At 34.6% G+C, this 14,933-nt stretch overlaps 3 protein-coding genes across 4 annotated transcripts; all 3 read left to right on the forward strand.

Moving 5' to 3' along the window:
* Positions 1-242: 242 nt before the first annotated feature.
* On the forward strand, positions 243-6,585 carry LOC11422511 (dolichyl-diphosphooligosaccharide--protein glycosyltransferase subunit 1A). The gene is made up of 10 exons (XM_003603810.4): positions 243-461; positions 645-689; positions 1,266-1,903; positions 1,980-2,127; positions 2,213-2,389; positions 2,710-2,778; positions 2,874-2,963; positions 5,600-5,758; positions 5,842-6,066; positions 6,174-6,585. Exons 1-10 carry the CDS (start codon positions 351-353, stop codon positions 6,363-6,365), a joined length of 1,854 nt encoding a protein of 617 aa, XP_003603858.2. The 5' UTR covers positions 243-350; the 3' UTR covers positions 6,366-6,585.
* Positions 6,586-7,781: 1,196 nt separating this feature from the next.
* On the forward strand, positions 7,782-10,456 carry LOC11418444 (outer envelope pore protein 21, chloroplastic). The gene is made up of 5 exons (XM_003603812.4): positions 7,782-7,942; positions 8,021-8,095; positions 8,194-8,379; positions 8,458-8,556; positions 10,067-10,456. Exons 1-5 carry the CDS (start codon positions 7,850-7,852, stop codon positions 10,148-10,150), a joined length of 537 nt encoding a protein of 178 aa, XP_003603860.1. The 5' UTR covers positions 7,782-7,849; the 3' UTR covers positions 10,151-10,456.
* Positions 10,457-12,669: 2,213 nt separating this feature from the next.
* On the forward strand, positions 12,670-13,929 carry LOC11411600 (RING-H2 finger protein ATL80). 2 transcript variants are annotated; one of them, XM_024778069.2, is made up of 2 exons: positions 12,670-13,302; positions 13,817-13,929. In XM_024778069.2, exons 1-2 carry the CDS (start codon positions 12,745-12,747, stop codon positions 13,832-13,834), a joined length of 576 nt encoding a protein of 191 aa, XP_024633837.1. In that variant the 5' UTR covers positions 12,670-12,744; the 3' UTR covers positions 13,835-13,929. The 2 variants fall into 2 exon arrangements, with proteins under 2 accessions (XP_024633837.1, XP_003603861.1); XM_003603813.4 differs by lacking the exon at positions 13,817-13,929 and adding an exon at positions 13,675-13,816.
* Positions 13,930-14,933: the final 1,004 nt, after the last annotated feature.

The raw sequence follows: 14,933 nt of genomic DNA on the forward strand, positions 1-14,933 counted from the left end.
AAAAATTGGATACAAATTTTAAAGAACATGCCAACATTTCAAGGAAAAACTATTTAATTCTGTTTTCCAATAACGTGTACTAATTAAAATTACAAGTATAGGTTGAAAAAGAAAAAGTAATAGGTGATTTTTTTTTTTCTAAGGAAGTAAAGGTTGGATTTTAATCATTTATTATTAAAAAATGATGAATTTATTGAAAGGGTGCAAAATGGTAAAAGAGCCTGGTAAGATTCGAACAAGAAAGAAAAGAACAGTAGCAGTAACTAGAGTGCAAATCTGCAATTACCGGGCTCTCTGGTTCAGTGAGAGCGTTTTGGTTTGGTGTTGAGTGAATGAGTTGAAGTATCTTCATGATGACGATGATGATGAGGTTGAATCTGCTGCTTTCATTTCTTTTGACATTTACCATTCTATCCTCCCATGTCCTCTCCGATCTCATCCTTACCAAAGTTGACCGTCGTGTAAGTCTTCATTTCATCTTTTAGGGTTTCGATCTCATTTCATTTTCTCCGATCTACGATTTTTCAATTCTAATCAATAATGTCTATATCATTTTCAAATCTAAAGCGTGAAAATCAGCATTTATCGATTCTGGTGTGTATGTAGTATCCTTTTTCTGACCATTGTTTCCCTATTCTTTGCAGATTGATCTGTCATCACAAATTGTCCGTACCACTACTACTCTTAAGGTGCTCAAATTTTCATTTCTCTTATCATCCAAATTATTTACATTATTTCTTCATTTACTATTGATTTTTTTTTTTTTTGTGTGTGTGGGTGATTTGATGCTAATTGTCTCCAAAACTTTGTAATTTAACTTTACTTATGTCTCGTCCGTAAGCCTTTGTTCAAATGGCAATGCCGATATTGCTAGGCTGGACACATTCATCCGGGTTCGAACCTGGAACTTCGCAGTTGTTTCTGTGACTTTTAGGTGGTGTTTGCCATGTTGTCTACAGAACTTTACTAATGTGTCTCATTTCTACCACATGATAAAATACAATGACAGGGTTAAGTAGTTGCGAACATAGGCTTAGAGGAAAAATACATCATGAACTTTAGTTTAAAAACTTGGCTGAATGATTTAATAATTTTCAATGCAAGTGTTTTCACACTTGTGCAAATGAGAGGTATTTTATATTTGAAAGTATAACTGTTTATGAAAGCCACTTGCTAAATGTAATTGCTCTTCATGTGCCTTATCTTATTTCGTTTGATGCTGCGATTTACTTTTGTTTCATCTTATTATCTTCCTTGTGTCGCAGGTAGAGAATGCAGGATCTGATATAGTTTCAGAAATCTTGTTGACCTTTCCTGATAACCATGTAAAGCACTTGGCATACTTGTCAGCAACACTTAACGAAGGAAAGGGAAAGGCGAAATCATTTTCTGGGGTTGGTTTACCATATGAAGTTGTCCGCCCTAAAGATATTCCCTCTTCCTTGGCAACTTATTCCGTAACTTTACCTAAAGGCCTTGGGAAGGCAGAAAGTTTGACGATGGACATCTTGACAGTTTTTACCCATATATTGCAACCATTTCCAGAGAAAATTACGCAAGCTGACATTCAACTTCTGCTGTTTCAAGAGAGTGCACAATATCTTTCTCCTTATCCCGTGAAGGTCCAATCGCTCAATGTTAAATTACCTGAGGCAAGAATAGAGTCCTACACAAAGTTGGAAAATACAAAACTTCAGGGATCTGAATTGAAATACGGTCCATATGAGAATCTTCCTCCATTCTCATACTTGCCAATTGTTATCCATTTTGAGAATAATCAGCCCTTCGCCGTTGCTAAAGAGTTGGTGAGGGAGATTGAGATATCCCATTGGGGCAATGTACAGATCACAGAGCATTATAATCTTGTTCATGGCGGTGCTCAGAGCAAAGGAGAATTTTCCAGGTTACCTTGTTTCTGTGATTCTGAATTATCTGTGATGTTAGCTTGACACGAAATATTAATTCATTTTCTGCTGCAGACTTGACTATCAGGCCAGGCCATATGTAAGAGGTGCATCTGCCTTTAGGCGTCTTACTGCCAAGCTGCCACCAAGAGCTCATTCTGTTTACTACAGGGATGAAATCGGCAATATTTCCACTTCTAGTTTGTGGGGCGACTCAAAAAAGGTGGACATTATCACATTTGATGAATGTATAATCTTAAATACTGTTGCTAGCATTTGTTAACATAATAATTCTTTGAAAATTACAGACAGAACTTGAGATCGAACCTAGGTACCCACTTTTTGGTGGCTGGAAAACTGCTTTTACCATTGGATATGGGTTGCCACTTCAGGACTTCTTGTTTGGAGTCGATGGAAAGCGCTTCCTTAATATCTCTTTTGGTTCCCCCATTAATGAGTTGGTGATTGACACTCTTGTTGTGAAGGTGAATGAGATCATTTTATCTTGCCAACATATAATTTTACTTTCTTTTTTCTTTTCATTTTTTTGTTGCAAACTTGGAATGCAATCTTTGGAGAATTTATCTGTTTGAGTTATGAAACATCACATTTTACCTTTATATTTTTAAGAGGAACTAGAAGTATAGTACGGGAAAATGAATTTAGCTTTCTAAATATTAACTTTTCAATTGTCAATGATTAAGTTTTTGCAGTTTTTCCTACTCTTTGTCTTTGGTTGTTGTCATTGTAGTATATTGTGTAGGTATGACTTACTAATACATCTGCCAGTGCTTGCAACTTTCAGGTTGTCTTGCCAGAGGGTTCAAAAGATATTTCACCATCTGTTCCATTTCCTGTGAAAGAAAGACATGAGGTATTGCTATTTTGATATCTTCTTCCAACCAAATGATAGATATCTATGTCATTCCATTGTTTGGGTTTTATAATCCATCCATATAATTGTTGCAGACAAAGTTTTCACACTTGGATATTGCTGGTAGACCTGTTGTTGTGCTAGAGAAGAACAACGCTGTGCCTGAGCATAATGAGCATTTTCAGGTATTACTGTTGCATCTTTTTTGGAGGCTAAAAGTTCTGAATTTGAACTAGCCAGCCACCAACAATATAAAATGAATTTTTTTCTTAATATGATCCACAAACATCTTATTTTTAAGAATGATACTCCCTCCGTCTCATATTAGGTGTCCCTTTTGAGTTTTACACGGGTATTAAGAAAATGATTTGTACTGCCTTATTAATTATACTTTCTTTTGAGTTTTATCTTGCCAACACATAATTTTACTTTCTTTTTTCTTTTAATTTTACTCCCTCTGTCTCATAAACTTGGAATGTTAATTTGGATGATAAAATGTGTTTCATTTACTAAAACAGCCTTATTAATTATAGTTAGTGGAGTGGTTAGATGATTGAAATGCAATAAATAAGGGTATGTTAATGGAAAAGAATAATAAATGTTGTATTGGTATTGTAAAAGGGACAAGTAATTCGAGACAAATAAAAATAGTACAAACAACACCTATTTTTGAGACGGAGGGAGTGTTAGTATCCTGAATTTGTAAGGAGGGAAATCTTATATCCTGAATTTCATGTACTGGTTCTATTATTGAATTGGGTACTCACTGCAGATATATTTTATTTGCAGTTTTCTTTTTTATTGGAAAAAATCTAAGTTTCATAATAAAAAGAGATAAAGCTTGAAAATAGTTTATAATGGCATCCCTCAATGTACTAGCTGGATTTGTAAGGATGATATAGGTCCAATGTAAAAATTCTCACCCACCAAAAGGTCCATGCACCCAAACCCAGTAGTACTAGCCTAGGCTTATTTTCAACTTTCAAGTACTGCATTGAGAAAGACCTACTAGTTGTGATCATGGTAGTCAAATCAGGATACATATCGTGTACCGTAGATACATGAACAAAAAAATATGACTTAAAATATCATATATAAACTACGAAATACTTCAAATATCATATATAAACTTCAAGATACTTCAAAACTCAAGTCATAAACAAAAGTAAATAACATAAAGCATCCTTAATTCAATCAAAATCAAACATATAGACCGTAGAGTGTAGAGAAACAGATCGTGTATGTGTTGGAAGCCGTAAAGGAATAGAAGGTGAGTGGCTTTTGGAAATAGCTCCAAATTAACTGGTAGGTTACAAAACAAAACAGCTCCAAATTAAATGGTAGGTTACAAAACAAAACTTTGAACAAAATGGTTCGCCTGCAATAGCTGATGGGTTACATAAACCTGACCCAAGAAAACCGTGGGTATTTGGGGTTTTCTGGAGGGTCATGCAAAACCCGACCCGGTTCCAGGACTGTTCCATAAAAAATGGAAAATAATTTGAAATTTTTGCTGGTTCGCACATCCCGACCTGGTTTCTGCAACTGAAACGCGAATGTCACAGTATTGTAGGATACTAGATTGAATCGGGATACATGGGATACGTCTGGGATACAATGTCATTTGGGATACAGACCCTGATACGTATCGCCCATGGCTGTTCGTATCGTATTGGGATCGTGGGATACTAACTATACTGGGTGTGATACTGATGGGTGCATTGAGAAAACTCAAGCATGGTAGTCAAATCGGGATACGTATCGTGTATCGTTCAACCGCTTTTTTTGAATCGTATATCATAATATACATGAAGAAAAAAAAATATGACTTAAAATATCATATATAAACTCCAAAATACTTCAAATATCATATATAAATTTCAAGATACTTCAAAACTGAAGTTATAAACAAAAGTAAATAACATAAAGCATCCTTAATTCAATCAAAATCAAACATAACTCCAAATTCTAAGGGTTCTGCCCCATTGGTGAATGAGCAGAGAGATAAACAGCAGAGAAACAGAGCATGGAGAAAGAGAGATAAAGAGCATATATATAGACCGTAGAGAGAGAAAGAGGAAGTGTGGGAAGTTGTAAAGTACAAGAACGTGGTGCAGCTTTTGGGAATAGTTCCAATTTAATTGGAATGTTACAAAACAAAACCCTAGAACAGAAAGCGGTTGACCCTATAATATTTGACGGGTCACACAATCCCGGCCCGTTTCTAGTACTGACCCATGTAAAAAAAAGGGTTTTTTCTGCCGGGCCACGCAACCTGACCCAGTTTCTGCAAGTGAAACACGAACGTCACAGTATCGTAAGATACTAGATTGAATTGGTGATACATGGGATACGCCTGCTATACATGGTCATTTGGGATACAGACCCTGATACGTATCGCCCATGGCTGTTTTCATATCGTATTGGGATACGTATCGTGGGATACATGGGGTACTTACTACACTGAACTCAAGTACTACATTGAAAAGAGATAAGACCTCAAAATAGTATATAAAGATGCACCCCTCACCTTACGCGTCGATTTTGTAAGGATGAGTAAGACCCGATATAAAATAACCTAATTGTTTGTGCAAAAAAAAAAAAAAAACTAATTGTTCACATTTTAAAAGCATATTATCATTTTTTCAACCCCATCAGCCATCTAAGTATGAAGGTTAGATTTTGTTAGACACGAGAACTAGAGAAAAGGGAAATTGTGATTTGATTACTTTTTGTACAGGGTGGTTTCTTTTTAACTTATGATATAGTATTTGACTTTGTTAGGTCTACTGATTACTGATTACTCTTGCCTGTATTGCAGGTCTATTATAAGTTCAACCGTCTTTCTATGCTCAGGGAGCCGTTAATGTTGATTTCCGGCTTTTTCTTTCTATTTCTTGCCTCCATTGTCTACATGCATGCAGACTTATCAATCTCCAAGACTTCTGCATCTTATTTGGCAAAGATCCAATGGGAAGAGGTAATCAACTTGTATCATTTACAAAATCTTTACTTGCAAATGATTATGGTATTAATACAGTACACTTTTGTTTCATCATTCAGGTTCAAGCAACTATTCATCAGGTCCATAGTATCGTTAGTCGTTGCTTAACAACACACGACAAGCTAGAAGCATCGTTGCGTGATCTTTCTAGGACAGGTGATATTCAAGGGTGTAAAGCAACCAGAAAATCAGTTGATAGCTCGTTGAAAGAGCTCACAAAGGAGTTGAAATCACCTGTGACATTTTTGCAGTCTTCTCCTCAAGCCGCTCAAATATTACCCAAGGTCATTTTGGAATGGCTTTAAAATAAATAAAGCTAGAAATGCATTCTTCCACATAAAATTTCCCTCTTGATTTATAGTTCCATAATTATTTTATTTTTGTTTTTCAGGTGGAGGAAGTAATTGCTAAGGAGAGAGATTTGCAGGAGAAGCTTATGGCAAAACACTCTACTGTTGTTGATTGTTATGAGAAGAAGTTAGGAGGAAGGGAAATTGAAAATCGGATTGCTTCACATCAGCAGAAAATTACAGCTCTGAAACAAGAGATTGACGATCTTATGGACTTGATCGATGAGATATGAAAGATGACTATGCTGCTTAATATGATAATGTGCTCCCATTTTGACCTTGTTTTACTTGATTTAGGTCAGAAATTTTTAGCGGTTAGATTGTTTCTGAGAGATTAGCGATACTTGTTTTGAGCAGGTGAGAATGATGTTACTGTCTATTGTGTATTATGTGATGATAATTTGATCATATATATACACTAGAATAAGGATTATAATTTATTTTTTGTCGCTAGTTTTTTTGTTACTGCGCTACTTTTCATCCCCTCACTTCTTAAAAACTTCGCTGTTTTCAGAAACATCATACTTCTAGACAGTATAAGTTATTTAATAGTGTATTTTCGATCAGCAAATTTGTAAAATGTGTATATTCCAACTCATTTTCAGGTAGGATTTTTCTTTTACTAATTGGCCTAACGACCCACTGACAAAGCAACTCAGTAACAAATCTACGGACAAAAACACGCACCACTTTTGTAGGTTAATACAAATCCCTATTACATTAATGAAAAAGGGAAATCACTCGCCACATCTTATACTATTTTGATTATGGAAAATGCAAAATATGAAGAGTTATCACAAACTCAGCAGCACTAAATGCGATCGGTTACTGGCACCATTAGAGGGGTGATTTCTGCTTAATCTGGAACCAAGCGACAGTTTCCTTTATCAATTAATAAAGCAGGTTTCAAGGACACATCGTGTTAGAAACACTCTTTTTTTAATGCTCTTTTATTGAGTAAAAACAACGTGGGTCCGAAAGCATTAAAAAGAGTAGTCCGAAAAATAGGTCTTTGATTTTTTTTTTTTCTTCTTATTTTTTGGGGAAGTTTCAGAGCAATCTGATCAAGTAGCAAGAAAACCGAATTTTTGACTAATAACAACTAACAATGACCTAGAACATAATGATGCGAGTAAGGAAGATTAATATGGTCCTTAAACTGGATATTCATGTTACAAACAGACTCAGAATTTGTGTTGATACAGTTTGAATTATATAATCCGAACTGTTTTGCCTCTGAAAAAGGGTGTTTAAGGGTTTTCATATTCTATAATCCGAAAAAAAAGCAAGGAACATGCCCTATTCTTTGAGGTTTTCCGATTATAAAATCCAAATTGGTGAAAAACTAATTTTTTTTGTGTCCGGGGTTCGAACCCCAAACCTTGCATATATTATGCATTGTCCTTACCAACTGAGCTAAACTCATTTTTTTTCACCCCATAACAAAGGAAAAACTCAGTTCGGATTTTAAAATCCGAAAATCTCAAGGGCATTTTCGAAGGAAAAAAATAGGGCGTATGAGAAATGAGTAGGGTGGGAAAAGTATTAGTCTCATTATTGGGCTCATGAAATGGAGCTGCATTGGGCCCAAACTGAGTACTACTGTGACGTTCCCCTAGGGTTTTGTGTAGTAAAATAAATAAATAAATAAATAATAATTAAAATAGGAGGAAAGATAATTGAGTGAGAAACACTTGTACCAGTATCCGGATAAAAAATGGAGACATCTCTGCGATATGGAGGAGATTCCAAAGCCTTAAAAATCCATGCGAAGCAGAAAATTCGAATCGACACCAATACCTTCTTCCAGGTAATCACATTTTTCCAATCTTTTCTATGTATAATTCATTCAAGATACTCAACAATCTGTGTTTGTTATCCCAACAAGGTTCGCGGAGAGCTTGACACAAAAAATGGACAACCTAATTCTTTGCGTGCCCTCGTTCGACATTTCTATCCAGATGTATGTATCTAGTAATAGTAATAGTAATGTCTTCATTTTCATTTAATTTACAATACTATTGATTAATAGTTGTTTATGTTGGGACACTGTTGTTGTAGTTATCAGCCACCCTTGGTGTAGGAGTGCAATATGATAAGCTTAACAATGTTGGAGAGAAGCGATATGCTAGAAATGACAAGTTACGCTATACTGTACTTGCTAAGAAAACTTTTCTTGTCACCGAAGATGGTCTTGTTAACTTTAAAATTAAGGGTGCCTGTGATGTTGACCAAGATTTTAAGGAGGTACTGTACAATCTACTCATTTTGTGAAATTTAATGTTGAAATTAGTACAATGCTGAATTTTTTATTTTTTTTTGTAGAGGAAATCCAGAGGAGGAGCTGAGTTTTCATGGAACATATTCAATTTTCAGAAGGACCAAGATGTCAGACTCAGAATTGGCTACGAGGCTTTTGAACAGGTTTCACTTCTTTCCTCTCTCAATTGCAATTTCCTATTATTATTGCTACTGTTTTGCATATGCCCCCATGAATGAATGCCCCAAGATTGAGAAACATTTTTTTACTTAAGCTACCTCCTGTGGCCGGACCGCGGGACATGACTTTTTGTTATACAACTGTAGTCATAGATTATATCAGTGTTGTGAAATAGAGGTACTGCCATAGCGGGATTTGTTCATCGCTATTATTCTGGGAATTCGATACGCTATTTAGTACAAAGTATTGTTAAGTAGCGGCTATAGTGGCACTATTTTCCGCGATTCACTATTGACAGGATTGGATTATATAGATATCAAGGGCATCTCCTATCCTACAATGCCATTGTATTTTTAAGAACTTAAGTCTTAAACAACTATCACTCTAACACTACAAAACTTTAAGACCTACAAATGGATCTGACAAGTTCTACATATTTATATTTCTGTAAAATGGGTTCCACGTGTTACACGAGGTACTCACATTATCCTCTTCTAATAGTGAAACTTGTAAGAACCAATCCTATACCTTTAAAAACCGACACTGGAAATGTGTCAGTTTGTTTTTTGCTCAAGCGGGTTCCTTGTGAAACTATGACGGTGTCAGGACTCACAATAGCTTAGGTTATTAGCACTCATCGTTGTTAATAGTACACAGATAAATTGAAAGGATCAAATATATGGGAAAAGAAACCACCGGAAAATGAGAATAATGTTATCTTTTGGCCTCTTGTTGTCCAACAAAGCCTGGCAGATCACTAAATGTTGCAGGGGTCACCATGTTGTTCCGTTGATAACTATGACTTCCAATCATTTCCAATGTAGGGAAATCTTTACTTGCCCATGTTTTCTTTTTATTACATTCTCTATCTCCATGTAGTTATTGTTAGTCTACACGAAACATAAGTAGTTAGCTCTAGGGTGAACTGTCCTAGGGTACAAGTAACTATCAACTACGGATTTTGGCCAAGTTGAAAAAAATGTTAAATTCATTCTCTGATAAATAGAAATGTTGGACCAAATGTGTGCTAATGCTATACTCATGTCCAATATCTATATTTGAAGACATAAGTATTGAATTTAATGGAGGCAAGTAACTGGAAATTGTTCGTGGTGACCTAGATTGAATTGTGAGTTGTGACAGATTGATCGGTGCAGTTAAGTAGAAAACTAAATAATGCCAAGCCTTCCATTTAACTTCTGTTAACTTCTTTTTGGTCTAGCAGTGGTAGTTAAACTACGATGTGAGTTTTTTATTTTTCATTTGTTGTCAATATTTTGGAATTGAGAAGTTAGCAGAATCTGTGAAGTTACAACCAATCATTTTATCGAATATTTTGATGACTTAGTTCAACGTTCCTTTCCCTAATTTTGCTGAGTTATTCTTTTCATGTTGTCTTTCGTTGGTAATGCATTCTATCTTTTGTTTAGATCAAAATTTCGTTGTCTTAAAACTACTCTTGTTTTATCCAAAATAAAACTACTCTTGTTCCAGGTTCCTTATGTGCAGATTAGGGAGAATAATTGGACATTTAATGCAGACTACAAAGGTAGATGGAATGTGAGATACGACTTATGAGAATAGCAGAGCACTTTTTCTGTAGACATGTTCTGCTTGTCATTTTTTGGTACACATGTTCTGTTTCCTACCCCCAACCCTAAGCCTCATCTAAGAAGAGGGACCATGAATACATTTTAAATTTGGTCATTAAATTGAAGTGCAATACGGTTGAAAATAAATTTGTATGATTTAATGTTTATTTTATAATTTGTATTAGAATTCTTAACAGCAAATTGGCCTGAAAACACATTAATTTGTGTACGAATTAAACTATATAAACTAGATTTGATGCAGCAATTAAGACTTTAATACGATATGACATTACATCCCCAGCGTAACTCAAGTGGTTGAGTTGAGACAGCGGAAATGGCAATACGTAACTGTGTATTATAGCGGGATTTGTGGGTGTCACAAGAGTCTCGTGTGTGCTTAAAATCAAATTCATGTATGCATCTTTGGTGTGAGTCCGCGTTTAAAGAAATGAAAATGGGCTGACTATTGTTTATGTTTTATCTAGAGAATCTGTATTATCTAATATTAGTTGCAACAAGAAATGCTAGTACGTATGATCTATAACTAAAATTAAAAGGCAATGATGTCCATGTTTTGAACCAGCTGTTACTATTATTATTGTTTGCTAATATATCTATTTTGAGTAGTGATATTTGTACATCCAATTGATGACAACTTTGGTGACAACCTTGTTTTTCTCTCTTCTTATTGGTCAAAAACAATGGAGAGAGAAAAAGTAAGAGAAAGTTGTACAAAAGTTGTAAAAAAATGGTTGTACAAATATCATTTCTCATCTATTTTCTAATGAAGCATCGCATCAGTGAAAAGTTAAGCTAGTTTATACGTAGTTGCAATGGTTAGCAGGTAGGCGAGTTAGTTATGAAAATGTGACAACTTTGGGGACAATGTATGAAAATAAATGTAAGTGTTAATTTGATTAAAAGATAGATTGACAACCGTATAAAAATACGGTGTTAGACAACTTTTAGTTGCGAAAAAACTTTTCTCTATTAAAAATTTGTTTTATTTTTCCTCATTTTCAAACGTTTGATCAAGTATGTAACCAAAAAAAAAACGTTTGATCAAGTAAAATTATAAGTTCATGAGTTTTTATATAATTATATTTTTTATCCAAAATATGTTCATTCTTTATTTGACTAAAAAACCTCATTTTTTCATCTATCAGAAACAATATCCAGCCCTATACAATTTTCTAATAAAGATGGAAATTCTACACTCCAAATTAAAGCGTATTTTGCCGAGCATTTATCTTGTAAGTTCAATCTGGCACAACATGTGAGAAATAAATTCTATGAAATGGAGGCTCAAGTTATGGCATTTGATTCATCTTTAATAGTAACATTGATAAGAAGAAATGCTCCTACATTGCATACCTCATGCCTAATTTCACGTCCATTGCTTTCCTAACTCATACACGTGATTCATGGTAATAATGCTGTACCCAGGTTGCTGCTATCATACCAAAGCCTTTTCCATCCATCTCTGAACAACACCACCAGAACCCCATACTCTATTATTACCTCATCAAACAGGAGTTGAGCCAAAGGAAGTTTGAAAGAGATAAACACAAATATAAGATTGATGGAATCCATTTTTAAAAAGTATTGCTACTTATAACTAGTGCTTTAACAACAATGTTTAAGGATTTTAAATAAATAAATTATGTGCTAAAAGTGTAAGATATTTTAATTTTCAATGCGTTAAATAATAATTTTTTAATTAGTCACAAGTACAAATATAGATCACTTAGACACACATTAAAAATATACATCATTTTAATAGACACACATAAAAGATATACATCATTTTATTATTTTCATAAAAAGAAAAATTGATTATTTTCTTTCTATCTTTTTGTATTTGTAGAAACGTGTCTAAATAAATTAGATTTTAGTTTTTTTTGTGGCGGCCGGAGTTTGAACCCCGAATCTTTTATATATTATGCATTTGTTTATACCAACTGAGTTTGTAACCACACAAGACTTGCTTGGTATTAAATCCACAATTAGAAAAACTTACTCCCTATCGTCTCAATTATAAGAAGAAAAAAAATCAATTTTAAATTTAAGAAAGTTACATCATTTTTGTAATTTTTGAGAGAATCGAAATTTAAATCTAAAATAAAACAGATTTTTTTATTGTACTTAAATTATCTCTCATCCAAATTTAGTTGTAGATTACCATATCCCTTTATAGATTACCAAAATATTGTAATAATTTAATTGAATGTGTATAAAAAATTACTATATATACACACATATACTACTAATAAAGTTGGCTGCCGCCGAGAAGAGAGAAAAAAAGAAGTAAGATTTGTATGAATGCAAAAAGCAAGATTTGTTTGAATTGAAAGATAACATTTGAAAAGTGAAGAGATTATTATAAAAGTAATTTTGAATCAAAATAAAGGAGACAAGAAGTGTTTTTCAAAAAATAAAAATAAAATAAAATACACAGTGCAGTTGTGATTACTACTTATATATATAGTAGTGGTACTCCAACGCAAGCTAAAAAAGTTAAGCACAAAGCACATCAAATAACAATAACAATACACTAACTTTTCATTTCATTCACTTCACATGACTCGTCCTTTCAGATTTCTCGGCGAGCTCAACTCGTCTTCCTCCGATTCACCTGAGTCATCCACCGTCGTTGATTCCGATTTCGTCGTCATCCTCGCTGCTCTTCTCTGTGCTCTCATCTGCGTTCTAGGTCTTGTTGCCGTCACCCGCTGCGGTTGTCTCCGCCGCCTACGTCTCTCCTCAACCACAAACAACACTTCTCCAGCTGCACCTCCAGCTGCCGCCAACAAAGGCGTCAAGAAGAAGGTTCTCCGTTCTCTTCCAAAGCTCACAGCAACAGAGGAATCCGCCGTGAAATTCTCTGATTGTGCTATCTGTTTAAGCGAATTCACCGCAGGAGATGAAATCCGAGTGTTGCCTCAGTGCGGCCATGGCTTTCATGTGTCTTGTATTGATTTATGGCTCAGATCTCATTCATCATGTCCTTCCTGCCGTCAGATTCTGGTAGTTTCTAGATGCGATAAGTGCGGCGGGATTCCTCCTCCCGCCACAACTACGACGGCCGGCTCCAGCTCTACGGCGGCACCGGCGCCAGATTGTGAAGGTAGATTAAAGGTAAGGGAGGATGATGAAAACAGATTCTTGCCATAGATTTCGAATTATATAAATAGTTCAAAATTAGAAAGTCCTTTTCATTTCTTTGTATGGTTCAAATCTGTATATATTAATTACAATTAATTAATGTTTATCAATTTATCATAAATTATTTAATTTAATGCGTAGGGTTAGGGTTATAATTAGAAGCTAGCTAGTATATCGTTGCATTCTAACTAAGCTCGGGATTGAATTCGGTTGTTAAATTGATAATATGATGATAGTAAAATAAGATCAATATCACAGCTTTCTTTCTTTTATATGATTGAATTTTTGTTTGGTCTGTCTTCATCGAATGTGACTGAACTGAATGATGCCGTTGTATATTTTCAGCAAGCACTGCAGGGTCGTTGTTGAGAAAAGGGAAATTTAATTATATTGTTATTATATAAAGTTTGTAAACTGTAATTGTATTGAAAAAGAAGAGGGAATAAGATTAGTGGATCGGTAACATGAATATTTAATTGGTGTACAGTGTAAAAAGGTTATATAAAGTATGGGAATTGGATATCTATCCACCACCACAGTCAAGCAAAGCTATTTTGATTCTCTGATCGGAAAATATGAATTGCTCGCAAATTACAGCCATCCTATTACGGTGTTGTAGATTTGACCAATTTGATTTTGGTAAGATACTTCATGTTTTTGGTCTATTTCATTTCTAATTTAAATCAAAATACAGACCATTTAAAGGGTATCAAAATAAGATGATCAAGATCTTTTGACTAAACCCCTAAAGAAATCTTTAGATTAGGGATGTCAAAAAGATTCTTACCTATAGATAAAATCTATCAAAGATACCGGGCAAATACTTTAATATACAGATGTTATTTAGTAAAGGATGTCCTAAATTTAGAGAGTGACTTGGTAATTTAGGAAGATATTATTTTCTCATAGTACCCTCGTCCTTTAAATCGGTGAAATATTAAACAAAACACTGATCATTTGTTAACCAAATCAATAGTAGATAGTAATTTTGCATTAAAAACAGTGATTTTTCAATTTTTAAAAAAGTTGAATTCGCTGATTTTCAACATAATATTTGTATATTTAAGCGAGGAGTATGGAGGTTGTTTCAAAATAGAATGGTAACAAAAGACAACTTATGTAAGCATAGAGTTAGTGTGGTTTTATTTATGTGTATTTGGAAACGAAAATGTTACATGAACACCCTTTATTCCTACATCCCATTGTACACCCTATGTATTAGGGATATTTTGGTAAGTTCATCTCACAACCACACTTTATCTTCTATTTGTGTGGGGTCCAGATTGCCACGTGTCAGAATATTGTATGGGTGTAAAGGGTGTATTGCCACATGGGGTGGTACATGTATCATCACTCATTTGGAAATCTTGGAATAAGAAAATTTTAAAAAATAGAGTTGTCCGTGGAGGCTTTATTGGAGAAGGTAAAATTGGTGTCCTGGTGTTGGAACTAAATCAATCAACCAATCAAGTTGTTTGGGCTCTAAGAAGCTTCTTTCAAGGACGTATCCGGGAAATATCGGGGTCGATTTTCAGGGAGAACAACACTTGGTCAGTGCGCATGTCTCTACGCATGAGCCGGATAAGTCGTCCACCATTAGTGGG

Source organism: Medicago truncatula, chromosome 3 (genome assembly GCF_003473485.1).
Source record: "Medicago truncatula cultivar Jemalong A17 chromosome 3, MtrunA17r5.0-ANR, whole genome shotgun sequence".
Taxonomy (NCBI): Eukaryota; Viridiplantae; Streptophyta; class Magnoliopsida; order Fabales; family Fabaceae; genus Medicago; species Medicago truncatula.

Bases quoted from the DNA above. Each gene is read 5' to 3' on its own strand.
- LOC11422511 (XM_003603810.4), top strand. From the start codon at position 351: ATGATGACGATGATGATGAGGTTGAATCTGCTGCTTTCATTTCTTTTG. The intron at 690-1,265 runs GTGCTCAAATTT...CTTGTGTCGCAG, and splicing joins GTACCACTACTACTCTTAAG to GTAGAGAATGCAGGATCTGA. The intron at 6,067-6,173 runs GTCATTTTGGAA...TTTGTTTTTCAG, and splicing joins CCGCTCAAATATTACCCAAG to GTGGAGGAAGTAATTGCTAA.
- LOC11418444 (XM_003603812.4), top strand. From the start codon at position 7,850: ATGGAGACATCTCTGCGATATGGAGGAGATTCCAAAGCCTTAAAAATC. The intron at 7,943-8,020 runs GTAATCACATTT...TATCCCAACAAG, and splicing joins ACACCAATACCTTCTTCCAG to GTTCGCGGAGAGCTTGACAC. The intron at 8,380-8,457 runs GTACTGTACAAT...TTTTTTTTGTAG, and splicing joins TTGACCAAGATTTTAAGGAG to AGGAAATCCAGAGGAGGAGC.
- LOC11411600 (XM_003603813.4), top strand. From the start codon at position 12,745: ATGACTCGTCCTTTCAGATTTCTCGGCGAGCTCAACTCGTCTTCCTCC. The intron at 13,303-13,674 runs GTAAGGGAGGAT...GTATATTTTCAG, and splicing joins ATTGTGAAGGTAGATTAAAG to CAAGCACTGCAGGGTCGTTG.